The 19,466-nt window shown below is 26.1% G+C and overlaps 1 protein-coding gene and 2 long non-coding RNA genes across 3 annotated transcripts; all 3 read left to right on the top strand.

The window, feature by feature from the left end:
- Positions 1 to 833: 833 nt before the first annotated feature.
- On the top strand, positions 834 to 1,823 carry LOC145966351 (uncharacterized). Its single transcript, XR_014437030.1, has 3 exons — positions 834 to 946; positions 1,462 to 1,630; positions 1,775 to 1,823. It is a non-coding gene; the product is annotated as an uncharacterized LOC145966351 (long non-coding RNA).
- Positions 1,824 to 11,275: 9,452 nt separating this feature from the next.
- Positions 11,276 to 12,576, top strand: LOC145966350 (uncharacterized). The gene is made up of 3 exons (XR_014437029.1): positions 11,276 to 11,544; positions 11,620 to 11,819; positions 12,515 to 12,576. It is a non-coding gene; the product is annotated as an uncharacterized LOC145966350 (long non-coding RNA).
- Positions 12,577 to 15,252: 2,676 nt separating this feature from the next.
- On the top strand, positions 15,253 to 18,884 carry LOC145967136 (uncharacterized). Its single transcript, XM_083091798.1, has 3 exons — positions 15,253 to 17,149; positions 18,190 to 18,570; positions 18,667 to 18,884. Exons 1-3 carry the CDS (start codon positions 15,253 to 15,255, stop codon positions 18,882 to 18,884), a joined length of 2,496 nt encoding a protein of 831 aa, XP_082947924.1.
- The last annotated feature ends 582 nt before the right edge of the window (positions 18,885 to 19,466 follow it).

Genomic DNA, 19,466 nt, shown 5'->3' with positions numbered 1-19,466 from the left:
CATATCATCAATTTTGTCATCAATTATATCGCCTAAATACTCCTAAATAAAATATAATCAAATTGTTGACAAAAGGATATAAATTCTATTGAGAAGTAATAAATAAATCCATTTATAGTCACATTTCATTAGATACATTAAATGGATATATATCCTAAAAATTTTAAACAGCATAATTTAATTTGAAGCCGTTTTCCAACAAAGTAATATTAATGAATTACTATAATTAAAAAATTACTATAATTCTTTTTTCTTTGAACTTTGCATAGTTCCTATTAATTTAATTATATTTCTCTTTATTAAATCTAAATTTAAATATTTGTCATCATCAAAATTTATAATGTTATTTTTTAATTTAAATGTGCCATCAGTAATTGATCATTATCTTATTCTTTCGATTATTCTTCATAATGGATGTAAAATTTCATTTATGCTTGTAGAATTATAAAATATATACAATGTTAAAAATATATTCAATAATTTTTAAATTTAAAATATGTTTAAAATTTACTATTATCTACAAATATCCAATATACCAATATTCCCAAATGATATGCTTGATTATAAATTTTTGATATCACTATACTTAGAAAAATGTTTAAGATAGTCAATATCGTAATAGGTAAAATCGACCTATTGATTTTTATCTATTATATTACACGAAGTACTCTCTGAATAAAACAATCGAAGAAAGGATATAAATTATATGACAACCTAATAAATAAATATTTACATCAATAATATTTTATTACAAACATTTCACAGACATATAGTCATAAAATATTAAATATACATCAATCAAATTTAAAATGGAATTTGAAGCAGATTTTCAAGATGTTTTAAACGAAGCTATACCCGAAAGAAGAGAGAATGAAATTGATGAATTAATAGACTGTTTAACACCAAATGAAATATTGGATAAAATTCAAATTTTTGATTCGACAGTGTACGTATTCTTTATAGTTATTACAACAATTACTACAATTATAAAATATACAAACTATTATATAGATTATATATACAAATATTATACATATTACATTATATATATTTCACACACACACACATACACACACACACACACTTTCTCTCTCTCTCTCTCTCTCTTTTAATTTATTTATTTCAGTTTTAAAATTCTATATTCTAAATAAACCATAAATAAATTTTTTTTAATAATAATTTAAAATAATAATAATAATAATAATAATAATAATAACAATAATTCTTTCAAATAATAATAATATTGTGTTTTATTTTCAATAATAGCGTCCTTTCTAATTCTTTAATTAATTTTTTAGTTATAGTGTTCATGTCACTACCTAAATAACATAGTTAATGTAGATTCACTTTTTATTATGGTTATTTTTTATGTTTTTCTATGATTTATTTTTTCAAATGCATTACTTTTTTTGTGTACAAAAAGAAAGTATGTAATTTTATAATTTTATAATTCTTATATAGTGAAATAATCGGTTATGTTGATGGCATCGAGGCGTCTCGTATTGTTGGTAGAAGTCCACAATATAAATTTTTTAAATTCTATCCAAACAATGGAGCCGGAAGAAGGATACAGGTTGTCGCGTGGAACGAAGATATAGATCGGATTGAGCATTTTATTAGATCAAATTATGTAATTTTTTTGCAATTTTGTAATTTTTTTATTTTTTATATTTTTATAATTTTGTAATTTTTTTATTTTTTTATTATAATTTTTCCTTTTTCTTTTTTTTTTAATTAAATGAATATAGTTTAACATTAATATAATCTTGAATAGGTTGTTCATTTAGATGGAGTACAAGCGAGAATGCCCAAAATGAGTATATACAACAATGGTAATGTACCTTATGAATTGTTAATTAGAAAAAACACATTGATTAATAATTTGGGAAAATCTAATCCAAAATTTGTATCATTTAATCCGCAAAAATTTTATTAAGTGAAGCTATAAATACTTCCGAATGTATTAGTAAGTTTTATGTGTGCTTATTATTTTAAACGGTAAATATTTATTTTAGGTGACACAGCATAAAAATTTTATTTTGACATATATTGTAGATGATACATTCCTAAGTAATATACTATTTGAATTTTGCAGCGATCTCTCTTCGTTCCTGAGATATACGATTTCGAAATTACATACTTATATCATATTTTCATTATATCCTAAACATGTTAATATTTTTTGTTTAAAACATTACCGAGGTCATCTTTCCGAATAGTTCCATATGGGTTTGCAACTTTCAATGAGAAGCGAGGTCCACCCTACATCACACCTGAGTCAGCGCAAACAAGGTCTATTTATTATTGTATATTCCATATGTGTTTGTAACTTTCCATGCGAAACAAGGAACCATAGATCTCGTTTCACACTGACTCTGGAATTGTGTATGGTAGACCTCGTTTCGCATAAAAAGTTACAAACTCATGTGCAATTATACAATAATAGACCTCGTTTCGTGCTGATTCAGGCGTGGTATGAGATGAAAGGATTGGTGGTTAAGGTAAATTCTTTAAAAAAATATAAATACTCAAGTAAAGTATAACATGAAACCGTGACGAACAAATGTAAACAAAAAATATAAAAGCATAAATAGAATCTAACGAAAAGATGATACAAGTAATTTTTTTATTTTAATTCGTATATCTCTTAAACGAAGTGAGACCGCCGTAAAATTCAAATAATATTTTACTTAGGAATGTATCTTCTACAATATATGTTGAAATAAAAATTTTTCGTACTGTAACTTAAAGTAAAAATTTACTTTTTAATCTTTAAAATTATTTAACATATTTTTAACATTATATATATCTCAGTTCTAGAAGCATATATAAAAACAAATTTTGCATCGGTTATGAACAATAGATTAAATAAAATCATAGGTTGTGGTTCAATTACCGATGGCAAATTTAAATTAGAAGTTAGTATTCTAAATTTTGATGATGATGAATATTTAAATTTAAATTTAAATAAAGGTGACAAAATTGAAATAATCGGAACTATGCAAAGTTCAGGTAAAAATATTTATAATAATTATATAAAATATATTATCTATGAATGTTTTATTTTTTAGAATTAATTTTTTTTATATACATTTTTTTCTAAATTTAATTTTTTTAAATTTTATAATTTAAAATTTTTTTTTATAATTTTGTTAAATTTTAAAAAATTCTTTTTTTATATGAGACATTTTCCTCTTTTTAATATTAATTTAATATAACAAAGAAAACAAATTAATTATTCCGTTGGTTCTCTTTACCTATTTAATTTTTTGATTATTATTATTGGAGCTTTATACAGTTATTAATTTTAATTATTTAATTTTATGTTTATAAAACCAATTAAATTAAAAATAAATTAATTAGATTAAATATCATTGAATAATTTTTAATGCAAACACTTCGACAAAATAGATTTTTTTAAAATTTAAGTATTAAGTATGAAATAATTTACTTTTTAAATTTAAATAAGTAATAAATTAAAATTTAACTAATTTGAATAAATAATAAATTAAAATATAATTAATTTAAATAAATAATAAATTAAAATTTAATTAATTTAAATTTATTTGATCTTTTTCATTATTTTTTTTTCTTCTAAATATAGAATATCATTTTATACAACAATCATTTATACATTTTGTTCACGTTTAATATTTTGCCTATAAATATTTATGCTTTATTTCGAATATATTTATTCCTTAAATTAAATTAAATTTTTTAAATTATTATCTTTTAAATTATTCTCATGCAAAAATTTCTTCTAAAAAGTCCAGTACGAAATAATTTACTTCCTTTGATATTATAATTATTTGAAATCAATTTTTAATTATTTCTTTGATGATTTTTATATATTGTAACTCTCTTTTTTTCCTTATCTTTATGTTTCATATTGAATTATTCAATTTACTAATTAATATATTAATTTTATAGCTGTTCCCCCATATTTAGTTGTTAATAATATTAAAGATATACATCAGAAAGTTGGAAAAATGCCCTTAAAAGAATTGATAAAAGCTATTGAAATACCTCTGAAAAGAAAAGCAGAAGATAATCAGGTAAATAGTACCACCACGCCAAATAAGAGTATATGAAAAAACGAGTTTGTTCTACAAAAACATAAAATTTAAAAATTATATATAGAAATAATTTTTAAAAACTAACGTAATTTTTCTCTTGAAAGAATAAAAATAACCATAATAAATCATTCCGAATAAAAATTTCAGAATTCTATAATACTCCCTAAAATATTTACGTTAAAATTGTTAAATTATTTAAATAGTTATCTTACTTACATTTTTGTTGCAAAAATAAATAATTTCAATATTTTTAATTGTGTTTATAATGCTTACTTTTTCTTGCAAAAATATTTCTTCAAAAAATTTATATATGTACAATTATTTATAATCGTATATATTCCAAAGTAAAAAGTTTTAATAATTTTAAAATTGTTGATAATTTTTTATATATTTTTATAATTTTCCATGTTTATTTTTATGATTTTTTTTTCTTTATTTAGTCTCCATTTACTATATTGCTTTAAACTTTTATGTTCTCTTTTCTTTAGTTAAAAAACATTTTCTATATATTAACAAACAATATTTTTTTCAGATGCAGAATAAAAGAAATTCAATATAAATTTTATAATTAAACAACTATTACTAATTGAAAATTTTATTAATTACGTATTTATCATTTGCAAGTTTCAACAAAAAATTTAATTACATATTTATTAATTGCAAGTTTCATTAAGTTTTCGAAAAATTCTTTCCTTTAATTTCATGTTCTATTATATTATTACTATTTTATGTTATATTAATATATTTTTAATAAAATAATGTACTTTTTAAAATTTGTTACTTAGCCTGATTATTGCTTTATTATTAATATTTATTATTATTATTTATATGTTATTTTATACGTTATTATTACATTTTTATACGTTTTATGAGGAAATAACAATTATTCAATTTTGTTTAAAATATAAAAAAATTATTGACATTTTATACTTAAAATAAAGAAGATGACTTTAAAATTTCCCAAATCATTTTATTATTTATTTTAATTAAAAAAATTGTTTTTTAATTTAATTTTATTTATTTTAATTTTGTCTATATTTCTCTACATATATACATATATACACACACCTACACAAACATACTTTTCTTAAGTTTCCTTCCTTCTCTCTCTCTCTCTCTCTCTCTCTCTCTCTCTCTCTCTCTCTCTCTCTCTCCCTCTCCCTCCCTCCCTCTCTCTCTCTCTCTCTCTCTCTATATATATATATATATATATATATATATATATATATATATATATATATATATATATACAGGGTGAGCCATTTTAATTAACGCACGCAATTATTTCGGAAACAAAGCACTTTAGAGAAAAATGTTTCAGACAAAAGTTGTTTGGTTTCGAGGGGGCCATAAGATGGTATCATTGGTTTGACCTTGAAGAGTTATGTGAAGGTCACATGAAGGTCACCTTCAATTTCTTAAATGGAACCTACTATTTATCATTGCGTATTCTTGTAGCTTATCTCGATAGCTTTCCAAAACACTATAATTAAGTATCTTTTCGTTAAGTACTTTTTGAGTTATGAGGCTTGAAATAATTTCTTAATTTTACATAAACCGTAAAATATCTTGTAAAATATTCATTATTCATTTAATTATATTTCTCTTTATTAAATCTAAATTTAAATATTTGTCATCATCAAAATTTATAATGTTATTTTTTAATTTAAATGTGCCATCAGTAATTGATCATTATCTTATTCTTTCGATTATTCTTCATAATGGATGTATTTTAAGAAAAAATATGGAATTGTTAATTACAAATTACATATTTCTTCTTCAAAACAACTATGTGTTTTCTTTACACCAATTGATTCCTCTCATTATTTTGTACGTAAAAGTATTAAGGTAAGATAATCGAAAAATGAATATTTTACAAGATATTTTACGGTTTATGTAAAATTAAGAAATTATTTCAAGCCTCATAATTCAAAAAGTACTTAACGAAAAGGTACTTAATTATAGTGTTTTGGAAAGCTCTGGAGATAAGCTACAAGAATGTACAAAAATATATAGGGTATTCCATTTAAAAAAATTGAAGTGACCTTCACGTGACCTTCAAATGACTCTTCAAGGTCAAACCAATGATACCATCTTATGGCCCCCTCGAAACCATACAACTTTTGTCTAAAACATTTTTCTCTATCTTGCTTATTTTTCGAGTTATTTGGCTGCCTAAGTTAAAATGGGTCACCCTGTATAGTTGATAATCGTTATGTAGTTCCATATTGTCCTATTTTATCAATTATATTTAATTGTCATATTAATGTTGAAGTTGTTTCAAGTATCAAATCAGTTAAATATCTGTATAAATATATTTATATAATAGTAGATTTCATTAAAGAAATTTAAGGTGACCTTTATGTGACCTTCAAATGACTGTTCAAAGTCAAACCAATGTTACTATCTTATGACCCCCTCGAAACCATACAACTTTTGTCCGAAACATTTTTTTATAATTTCCATATTTTTCGAGATATTTTCCTGGGGCGATTAAAATGAAACACCCTGTATATACAATATAGGGTGTAACTGAATTTGAGATCAATATTTTAATGATAAATTCTTTGTAATATTTTAAGATGAAAATTCTAATACGAAAATGTCGAGGCTATAATATATAAACCATAAAATATTTCATAAAATATTCACTGTTCTATGATCTTACCTGAATAATTTTAGGCACAAAATAATGAAAGGAATTTATTGGTGTAAAAAAATACATAGTTATCTTTACGAAAAGATATGTAACTGTTAATTGCAAATTACATATTTTCTTTTTAAATAACTATGTATTTTTTTACACAAATAGATTTCTTTCATTATTTTTTACCTAAAAGTATTGAGATAAGATCATCAAACAATGAATACTTTATAATTTAACTTTACTTAAATCCAGAAGATTGTAAGATTGATTACTTGCAATAAACAATAATGAATAAGCATAATAAACATGTTATTACTTAAAAAGTCAAATAAAGTTTAAAATAAATAAATTTTGATACTGTTAATAAAAATTATTTATTTTTTTATTTTTAGATTATAGTAAAATAAAATGACTTGATTCTATACAGTATTCTGTAAATTGTAAATATGCAAATATATATGTATAAATTTGTTCAATTTCATTCACGTTTTTGAAACAAATTGTTTAGTGCATGTAATGCACATAGCTCCTTTACCTACAATTTGCAATCTTATTTCAATTAATCCATTTATAAAGCACATGTATATACAAATCAATTTTTTTTTAAATATTTATTTCACTAATTCTATTAATGTTCTAATGTCAAAACTGTGTCATAGCTATGTTAACAATAATTTATAAATAAAGAATATACAATTATATTATAAAATCTTAATTGTCATTTAAACATTTCTAAAGCACATGTATATACAAATCAATTTTTTAAAAAATATTTATTTCATTAATTCTATTAACGTTCTAATGTCAAAACTGTCCTATAACTATATTCTAATGTAAAAATTATATTAATGTCAAAAAATATTTTTTTTGTATTAATTTTTTATGCATAAATGTATAACAACTATCTACAAATAAAGAATATACAATAATATTATCAAATTTTACTTGTCATTTATTTTGTGTCTAAAAGTATCGAGGTAAAATCGAACATTGAATATTTTATGACATATTTTATAGTTTATATATGTAAATTTGAGAAATTATTTCAAACTTCTTAATTCAAAGTATTTAATAAAAAATAACTTAATTAGTGTTTTGAAAAGCTCTTGAGGTAAGCTACAAGAATATATAATGAAAAATAGGGGATTTCTTTTAAAAAAACAAAGTTGAATTCCATATAATCATGGCACATTCACAAATGGTCAAACCAATGGTATCAACTTATGTCCTCTTTCCAATAGAACAACTTTTGTTTTAAACATTTTTAATACAAGCCTTGGTTTTCGAGAAAAATCAATGTATCACTTATAATGAGCCACTCTGTATATATGTATATATATATATATATATATATATATATATATATATTTACTAAAATTAATTTTAATCAAAATTCTTTAAAAAATTATTTTTATTATTATTTTACATTATTATTGTGATTAATAAAATAAATTTTCTAACTTATGAAATGCAGGAGAAAATAATATACCAAAATGTGTACTTTCAAAAGCTAATTATTATACCTATTTTAATAATAGAATTAATGTTTTATATCCATTTTATCCATTTTTTTTTTACTGTATATGTGTGTGTCACACATCATTCATTAAATAAATGTATATAAAGTATACCATGATTTGTATTATTGCAACTTCAAATAAAAAGGGGATCTTTGTCAATATTATTATCTTCATATACCAGTTTTCATACCTTTGTTGGAGTTCTGGACGGAAGCGGCTCTGTGAGCTCCATAAAATCATAATGTTCATTAGCGCATAATATTAATGCTTCTGAGGTATTTTTTTTATGTAACAGTATTACATAAATTTTTTTCCTATGACGTAAATCACTGAGATCAGCAGCAAAATTAATATCACCAGATATTAAAATTATGGCTGCTGGGCTATCATGAATATCGGCAAACCTTCTGATGGATTGTTTAAGTTTCTCGTCCGCAGCATTCTTACATGTGGCAGCTACATGTATTAAATTAACCTAATAAATGTGTAAGAAAGATAAATAAATTGGAAAATAATATAACAAATTTATTTCACCAATGACAAAATCATATTGCACAGCTATTTTACCTGAGCATCATTCAGTTCTTGTATAATTTGGTTATTTTTTTTTTAAACGTCGCAAACTACAATAAATTCTGCTTCCCTATAACCATTAAAAAATTTATCTCTTATTAATTGTGTAACTGCTATGGCGGATCTGCCTTTAGGAACCTATAATATTGTAAAATATCACATTAATGATAGATTTTTTTTAGATTATGTTAATGATAGATTTTTTTAGATAAAAGATTACATTAATGATAGATTTTTTTTGGGATAAAAGAAGCAAACTAACTTGACAGTTCTCAATGTCCCAAAATACACCGATAGGTGGAAGATGAATTGGCAGAGTTGAAAATTGTGAAAATATTCTGAGTAGAGACATACAAGAGATGCAACTGAAGAGCAGCCATAATAACATTAATATCATAGGTCCATTATTAGTGGCTTATAGCCAATCAGAAGGCTTATAAGCCACTTTTAGAGGCACTTTTATCGATAAAAGAGGATTCAGAATATGGACCATAGTTGCCAAGTCCTAATAACGACTTGTAAGGATTAATCCATACATCAAGATTTAAACTATAATAAATTTGATCTAATTCCTGTTTGCTAAAGCCATTCTTTAAACAAATTATTTAGTATATATAATACACATAACTTAAAAAAAAATATGGCGTCATAAGCATCACTGAACTCTAATACATAACTGCGTTCCAAAATTCACTGTCAGTACTGAAAATCTATACTATACGTAATGTAAACTATAGATTTAGGCCCATATTCTGAATCCTCTTTTATCGATAAAAGTGCCTCTAAAAGTGGCATATAAGCCTTCTGATTGGCTACAGGCCGCTTTTAGGAGCACTTTTATCGATAAAAGAGGATTCAGAATATGGGCCTTACTGTACTGGCAATAAATTTTTGAACACGGCCATACTGGAACGAGCCAATAAAGATGAGGGACGGCCAAACTTGGAGAAACAGACAATCATATCGTATAGATTTCTCCCTCCTTGTTGTGATTTTCTGATTGGTTAATCGTTTCGGTAAAATCCTTCTCTAGAAACATTGTTCAAAAAATGTTTCGAGATAATATTCAAGAAAAAATCTATAAATAATTCAACAATAGTTTCCTATGATTATATTTTTGTAAATAATTATCATTAATAATACTTACTGTGTCATATGGCATTAATAACACTGAAGTTAATTGAGGCAAATGTTTTTAGCAAAGGGTAATACAAATTAGAACGAGACAAGTGTACCTATACCGTATACAAGGTGTCCCATTTTAATGTCCCACCCCAAATAACTTTCTTATTTTTAATTTTAGAAAAAGATGTTTCAGACAAAAGTTGTATGGTTTCAAGGGGGACATAAGGTGGTGTTATTAGTTTGACCTTAAATAGTTGCTTCAAGGTCACGTAAAGGTAACCTTCAATTTTTTAAATGAAACCCCTTACTTTCTATTGCATATTCTTGTAGCTCATCTCGAGAGCTTTCCAAAACACCATAATTAAGTTAGTTTTCAGTACTTTCCGAGTTATGAAGCTTGAAATCATTTCTTAATTTTACATAAATCGTAAAATATCTTGTAAAATATTCATTTTTCGATTATCTTACCTTAATACTTTTATGTACGAAATAATGAGTGGAATCAATTGGTGTAAAAAAAACACAGTTATTTTTAAGAAAAAATATGTAATTGTTAATTGCAATTTACATATTTTTTCTTCGAAACAACTATATGTTTTCTTTACACCAATTGATTCCTCTCATTATTTTGTACGTAAAAGAATTAAGGTAAGATAATCAAAAAATGAATATTTTACAAGATATTTTATGGTTTATGTAAAATTAAGAAATTATTTCAAGCCTCATAACTTAAAAAGTACTTAACGAAAAGGTACTTAATTATAGTGTTTTGGAAAGCTCTCGAGATAAGCACAAGAATGTGCAAAAATAAATAGGGTGTTCCGTTTAGAAAAATTGAAGTGATCTTCACGTGACCTTCAAATGACTCTTCAATGTCAAACTAATGTCACCATCTCATGTCCCTCTCGAAACTATACAACTTTTGTCTGAAACATCTTTTTCTAAAATTAAAAATAAGAAAGTTATTTGGGGTGGGACATTAAAATGGGATACCCTGTATATAGTACTCCTATATTGCTAACTCAGTAGGAGGAGTGAGCGAAAACATAACGGTGCAGACAATATCTTCTCTCTCGCACAGTTAGTCTGTTATAGCACTTTTTTTGTATTCTTGTAATTAAAACCAAACTATAAAATTGTATAAAACGTAACTGTATGAGACATAATAAGCAATTCTAATTTGTTATAGTCTTTTAATTTAGATAAAATGTAAAAGTTTTTAGTTTTTTAATATTTTATTTATTTAAACTTCTCAATAGTTTTTATGTAATTAAGTTACGTATGTAGTTAAGTTTTAGATAATTACAAGAATAAAAAATATTGATCTCGTTTACATACAACAGAAAACTCAATGTATTTTTAATAGGAACTTTTAAAGTCGATGTGAGAACCCTTAGACTACATGTAAATAAAAATATAAATGCAAAATATTCTTTATAGGTGAATTATTTGATTTTTATTGGTGGTCTTAATGCCAAAGAGTGTGTTAATTTGTGCTTCAAAGAGATATTTCAAGATTCTTTGATGAACTTATATACTTGGTTCGGGCGTGAGGATAATCAACGACCACTATACAATACCCGTTTGGTGAACGCTATTTACGGTATGATATACTGTTACACATAATGCTACAGTTGTGTTATCAATGGTACTATTTTATATTTGTTTCCTTTTACAGATGCCATCTGCGAAAATAAAAATTTTGAAAGACCAATGCGGGCTGCATTCCAAACATATATGCGGGATGCTCTACGAACGGCCAAGCAACGACACAGGAATAGGGCCCGCAACAATTTGCATCGTCCGGAAGAAAGAAATAAAAATGAACGAACACTATGGAGCGATGAACACGACGAGATGCAACCAGAAGAAAATTAGGTCAGTTGTATGAAACTAAATATACATTTTGGGCTGCTTTCGCAACATAATTAAAATGATCCTACGCTGTGACTGGTCAAATCTGAAATTTTATTAGAACCATCATAATGAAATTTCAGATTTAACCAATAATAGCGCAGGATCATTTTTATCTGGATCATTTTGATTCTGTGGCGAAAGCAGCCCTTGTACATGACCAAAATTTACTTTTTTATATTCCTAATCTAATTAACAATGTTATAACATACATGGTCAGAACTTAATGAGTAACTCTCCATCTGTTTCAAAATTTTTAACTTTTTTAAATGATGCTCAGCCTTAATTTCACCACTCTTTTTTTTTACTCTAATATTTTATCACTCACTCACTCACTTTCTCTCTCTCTCTCTCTTTCTCTCCTCTCTCGCTGCCTCTCTCTCTTTCGACTATTTATTTTACATAAATAGTTGCGTATGAGAGAAATAGAGAGAGAGAGAGAGAGAGTGAGTGAGTGAGTGAGTGAGTGAGTGATAGAATATTAGATTAGAAAAAGAAAAGTCATGAAATTAAGGCTGAGCATCATTAAAAATAGTTAAAATTTAGAAACAAAGTTACTCACTGTAAGTTCTGACCATGTATATGTTATAACATATTGTTAATTCTTCATAATTAATCTTTTTCATTCCTCAATATTAAAAGTTGGTCGACTGTTGTAGATTTACAGGAAAGATGCATGAAGAAAGAAGATCAAAATCCAAATTCTTGAGCATATACAAACAACTTTCATACGAACAATTATTCGTATTTGAATGAATATTGTTTTCGTATACGAAAATTGTTCGTGTATGCTCGAGAATTGGAACCAAGAAGAAAATGGAAGCGGGAGAAGATGGAGTGACCCTGAAGACGAGGACAAAAAGAACAAAAAGAGGGCAAAAAATGAAGAAACAATAGACACTTTTTAGCGCCAACTGGCACTTTTCATTGGCTAAACAGCATTGAAAAGTGCCACATTTTTAATTACTCACAACAGTGGAATTAATCTCGATTTGCATTAAATCGGCACTTTTCAATGCCACTGTAGGCCTATTCTATAAGGCCTATTTTTTTAACGAAAATACATGTATTTTGACATGCGCAATAACACGTAATGATAGCGACATTGTCGTTAAATGTTACAGAATAGGTAATATAGATATAATATAAGTTGTCAGAGCGTTGTCAGGCGTATTGTCAAATCTACGTTTGACAAATAATTTTAAACGGTTTAATAACCATTATATTTTTACTAATTACTATCAATCAATCAATCCTTGTCTCACCTCTCCTCCAGTCTCATTCCTTGTTCTTCCTAATTCGCCTGGAATCTCCGTAAGGCGATTCGCGAACAAGTCCTTATTTCCCCTTCCCATTCGATTGGCGATTGCGAAACGATCTTTAAGTAATTAAAGAGTTGAGTTATAGATCTTTAAGGTAATAAGAGTTTAATTAATAATACTCTCGATCAGTTAAAATTCCATAGTAACCATCGATAGTAATTTATCGTTAACAGTTCAATTCCCCTCTCCATATAACTCTTATCTATTCGTTCTGGATTTCAGAATTGGAATTCACGAATATTCCTCTTATGTATTCGTTCCGGATTTCAGAATTGGAATTCACGAATATTCCTCTTATCTATTCGTTCCGGGTTTCAGAATTGGAATTCACGAATATTCCTCTTATCTATTCGTTCTGGATTTCAGAATTGGACTTCGTGAATACTTTCCCACTCTCCAACAATTCTTTAAAGCAATCTATCCCATTAGTTTCCTTTAATTTTCTTTTCAATATATATATATATATATATATATATTTATATATATACATATATATATATATAATTACTTCTTCAAATTGTGATCGGATATATTTCAAATGAAAGGATAGAACGATAAATAAACCTTAAAGATCGTTTCTTGATAGAGGCCTAATATACCTGATCGATCATCTGTCTTTATTAATAATTACCGTATCTAAATCGCGTATCTTCAATTTTATTAGTGTCGCCTCGCAATTCGCGGTTAAACATAAAGCGTTGGCGGAATCGCCGGGAATCTCCGTAAGGCGATTCGCGAACAATTCCTTATTTCTCTTTATTAGCTCTTTCTGATTTATTTACCGAGAATTTATATTGTTTTCTATCTTTATATCTCGTTTCAGCTTATTTTTATATATACTATATATATATATGTATGTATGTGTGTGTGTATATATATATATATATATATATATATATATATATATGTATGTATTTATGTATGTATTAATATATAATATGTATATTTATTTCTTTATTTAAAGTTAAAGAAGAATAAGCATAAGAAAGAGAGCGAAAGAGAAAGAGGGAGTGGAGATAAAGAAAAGACAGAACAGAGAGAAAAGTAATATAAAAGGAAAAAGAGATACAAAGAGAAAGAAAAAGAGAGACAGAAGAAAAAAAAATATAATATTAGGTAATTATATATTTATATATATATTGTATAAGTTATTTATATATAATTATCTTATTTATCTATATATGTAAGAGAGAGATAGAGAGAGGGATATTAATATATAAACCTTTTATTTATTTAGAGTCAAAAAAGATTAAGGAATAGGAAAAAAGCGCGAGAAAAAAAGAAAAAGAAGAGATAGAGAGGAAAGAAGAGGTAGAACAACAAACCAAAAAGAAAGAAAAAAGAATTGGAAAGAAAAAGAAAGAAAGAAGATAAATAAATTGGATAAACATAAAATTTGAAAAGTTATAAAGAATAAATTGTATTAGATAATATTGTTAAGTAATAATATTATTATTTAATATTATTGTAATATTATTATTTAATATTATTGTAATATTATTATTTAATATTATTTGTTAATATTATTAATAAATTTATAATCTTGTATTATTTATTAATGTATAAATTATTTATTAAATTATTTATTAATAATTGAAGAATTATATTTGTAATTAATTACTTAAAATTAATAAAGACGTTATTATAATATAATTAATAAATTAATAAATTAAACTTATTAATGAATTAATTTTGAATGAATTAATAATTAATGATGATTATGATGATGATGATGATGATAATGATGATGATGATGATGATGATTAAGCGAGATAAAAGTATAGAAATTATATATTATAATTAAAATTACATTATTTAATATACATTTATAATTATATATTAATTAAAATTCTGTATAATAATTTTAATTTAATTTGTTCTCTATTATAATTTATTTATAACATATTCTTTAAAATAATATATATAATTTACATTTTATTTATTGATCTTTTATTGCAATATACTTAAAAATTTTGATTAGAATTATTAAAAAAATAAATTAAAAAATTACATATAATTAAAATTGTGTTTTTACAGTTTTATATTTGTTAGTATAATTATTTGATTATTTCAAAATGCCAAAACGTAGAGCAGAACGTACTTTAGAAGAAGAAGAAGAATTCCAACGTCGACGTCTTGAAAGGAAAGCAGAAAATCAGCGTCGTCGTCGTGAGATTGCGAAAGCAATTTCAAATAATAGTAACATAAATTCTACAAATGTTGCACCACTTTATCAAAATTGTGCAGAAAATCAATCTCGTTATCGATCACGACAAAAAAATCAACCGCGTTTAATTAATGATAATACTTTATTAATTAGCAATGTGGTTGAATATTATATTGGTTCTATGGACGTGTCTTGTGTTCACTGCAATGCAAAGCATTTTGCAGCTGAAAAAATATCTAATAGAGGAAGTTCATTTCACGATTGTTGCAATCACGGTGCAGTATATTTGCAACCATTACCTGAACATCCTCAATTTATTCGTAGTTTATTTGATGGTAGTCATATAAAATCTAATGATTTTTTCCAACATATTCGTAGTTATAATAGTTCGTTTTCGTTTGCATCATTTAATGCAAATTTAATTAACTTTCAAGATAGACGAGCTGGTCCATATTGTTTCAAAATACAAGGTCAAATTTATTATCAAATTAATACAGCATTATATGCTGCACAAAATGAAAGTCCTACTAATGGTCAACTTTTTATTGTGGATTCAAATGAAGCGATAGATCATCGTCTTAATCAAAATTCATATTTAGATTTAGAAATTGTACAAAATCTTGAACATATAATGCGAGAATTTAATATATTTGCTCAATCTTATCAAATGATGGGTGAGGAACTAGAAAATCAACGGCGTTTAGAAATGGAATCTGGTCAATTATTACCGGAGTTACAATTATTATTTACTTTAAGACCTGGTATGGATCGACGTCGGTATAATGCACAAAGATCTAATGAAGTTGCTGCTGTTTTTCGTACAACTGCTAATGGGGAAATTCCAGAATCATATGTAACAATACGTAATAGAAATACCAAAGCTTTACAAAATGTTAGTTCCATGGATCCAAATGTTGAACCATGGATATATCCATTATTTTATCCATATGGAACTAGAGGATGGCACTGTAATTTAAGAAAAATAAATAGTAATAAACGAGTAAATAGAGGTCAGTATATTAAATATCGCATGGCTATTCGTGATGAATTTAATGTCTTTTTATTAGGTCGTCGTTTATTTCAACAGTGGCTTGTAGACAGTTATGTAAAAATTGAAAAAGACAGAATAAATTATTGTAAAGAGCATCAAAAAGAATTACGTACTGAAACATATCAAGGTTTAAGAGATTACATGCAAACTATGGCAAATAACTTACATGGACGTATTGGAAAAATGATTATACTTCCATCTACATTTGTTGGATCTCCACGTAATATGTTACAAAATTATCAAGATGCAATGGCAATTGTTAGTAAATTTGGTAAACCAGATCTTTTTATTACAATGACTTGCAATCCAAAATGGCGTGAAATTGAAGAAAATATTTTGCCTGGTCAACAAGCTTCTGATAGACCTAATATTTGTGCTCGTGTTTTTAGTATTAAAAAAGATTATTTAATTGATTTAATTGTTAAGCAAAAATTTTTCGGAGAAGTAACAGCCTTTGTATATGTTATTGAATTTCAGAAACGTGGTTTGCCACATGTTCACATGTTGATTACCTTAAAATATAATTTCAAAATAACAACTCCACAAATCGTTAATAAATATATTTCTGCTGAAATTCCTGATCCATGTGAAAATCGTATTTTACATGATATAGTTATGAGACATATGATTCAGGGACCTTGTGGTAATTGGTGTTTGGTAGATGGAAAATGTTCGAAACATTATCCTAAATCTTATCTTGAAGAGACCAGAATGGATGAAGATGCTTATCCTTATTATCGTCGACGAGATAATGGTAAAAGTTTTGAACGTCCTGGTGGATATACAGGGTGACCCATTTTAACTTAGGCAGCCAAATAACTCGAAAAATAAGCAAGATAGAGAAAAATGTTTTAGACAAAAGTTGTATGGTTTCGAGGGGGCCATAAGATGGTATCATTGGTTTGATCTTGAAGAGTCATTTGAAGGTCACGTGAAGGTCACTTCAATTTTTTTAAATGGAACATCCTATATATTTTTGTACATTCTTGTAGCTCATCTCGAGAGCTTTCCAAAACACTATAATTAAGTACATTTTCGTTAAGTACTTTTTGAGTTATGAGGCTTGAAATAATTTCTTAATTTTACATAAACCGTAAAATATCTTGTAAAATATTCATTTTTCGATTACCTTACCTTAATAGTTTTATGTACAAAATAATGAGAGGAATCAATTGGTGTAAAGAAAACACATAGTTGTTTCGAAGAAAAAATATGTAATTTGCAATTAACAATTCCATATTTTTTCTTAAAAACAACTATGTGTTTTCTTTACACCAATTGATTCCTCTCATTATTTTGTACATAAAAGTATTAAGGTAAGATAATCGAAAAATGAATATTTTACAAAATATTTTACGGTTTATGTAAAATTAAGAAATTATTTCAAGCATCATAACTCAAAAAGTACTTAACGGAAAGGTACTTAATTATAGTGTTTTGGAAAGCTCTCGAAATAAGCTACAAGAATGTACAAAAATATATAGGGTATTCCATTTAAAAAAATTGAAGTGACCTTCACGTGACCTTCAAATGACTCTTCAAGGTCAAACCAATGATACCATCTTATGGCCCCCTCGAAACCATACAACTTTTGTCTAAAACATTTTTCTCTATCTTGCTTATTTTTCGAGTTATTTGGCTGCCTAAGTTAAAATGGGTCACCCTGTATAGTTGATAATCGTTATGTAGTTCCATATTGTCCTATTTTATCAATTATATTTAATTGTCATATTAATGTTGAAGTTGTTTCAAGTATCAAATCAGTTAATTATCTGTATAAATATATTTATAAAGGACATGATGCTGCTGCTATTACAATTGAACCAATAACAGAAAATATAATTATAGATCATGATGAAATACGCAATTTTATAGAAGCTCGTTATGTTGGACCTGTAGAAGCAAGCTGGCGTATTCTTGAGAAAAATTTACAAGATAAAAGCCATACTGTCGTACGTTTACCTGTTCATCTTCCTAATCAACAAAATGTTATAATTGAAAACGAAGCAATTGAAGAAGCTATGACTTCTGCTTTAGATCAAGTTACTATGTTAATAGATTATTTTGCATTGAATTCTCGCGATGAAGAAGCAAAACAATATTTATATGTAGAAATTCCACATTATTATACGTTTAAAAAAGTAAAAATTAATGGTCGAAATGAATCACGTTGGAGTAAACGCAAGAATCATTATAATTGCATAGGACGAATGTATTCTGTTAGCCCAACACAAATTGAATTATATCATTTACGTCTATTATTACTCACAGTAAAGGGAGCTACGAGTTTTGATAAAATAAAAACTGTAAATGGAGAAGTTTGTCAATCGTTTTCAGCAGCATGTTTAGCTTTAGGCTTAATTGAAAATGATGATGAATGGAAAAGAGCTATGAATGAAGCTGTTGGATGGATGATGCCGAGACAACTTCGTAGATTATTTGTACGTATATTATTACATTGTCAGCCGCTACATCCTGAAGAATTGTGACAAAGTTTTAAAGTGGCTATGTCTGAGGATTACGTTAGACATTTTGGTATGTTACAAGGTCAAAATAAAGCTTATGCGCGAATTAATGATATGCTTCGTGCTGAAGGTAAAAGTCTTGCTGATTTTCCTCAAATGGAACAGTTAATGGAAAATAGTGATGAGGAGGATTATATGACACTTGAAGAAGCTATAGAAATAGGTACCAAACAATATAGACAATTAAATGACGAGCAAAAAGAAATAGTCGATCTTTTATTAAATAGATTAGACAATAATAATCATAATAATAATTGTTTCTATATTGATGGTCCAGGTGGTCCATCAGGAAAAACATTTATATATACAACTATCTATCATTTAGCTAGAATTAGAAATAAACGCGTATGTACAATGGCTTTTACAGGAATCGCAGCCACATTACTACCTACTGGAAAAACAGTTCATAAGACATTTGGGTTACCGATTCCATTATTTGCTGATTCATCATCTGCTATTAAAATACAATCAAAAGAAGCTCAATATTTAAAAGAAACTGAGATTTATATTTGGGATGAAGCACCAATGGCACCACGATATGCTTTA

Source organism: Camponotus vicinus, unplaced genomic scaffold, assembly GCF_025532165.1.
Source record: "Camponotus vicinus isolate PSW18456_S1 unplaced genomic scaffold, iyCamVici1.0 SCAF_2, whole genome shotgun sequence".
Taxonomy (NCBI): Eukaryota; Metazoa; Arthropoda; class Insecta; order Hymenoptera; family Formicidae; genus Camponotus; species Camponotus vicinus.
This window is presented reverse-complemented; position numbering and strand designations above follow the sequence as displayed.

Coding starts and splice junctions, on each gene's coding strand:
- LOC145967136 (XM_083091798.1), top strand. CDS start 15,253: ATGCCAAAACGTAGAGCAGAACGTACTTTAGAAGAAGAAGAAGAATTC. Junction 17,150..18,189: donor TTATCGTCGACGAGATAATG/GTAAAAGTTTTG, acceptor ATATTTATAAAG/GACATGATGCTGCTGCTATT. Junction 18,571..18,666: donor TCGAAATGAATCACGTTGGA/GTAAACGCAAGA, acceptor TATTACTCACAG/TAAAGGGAGCTACGAGTTTT.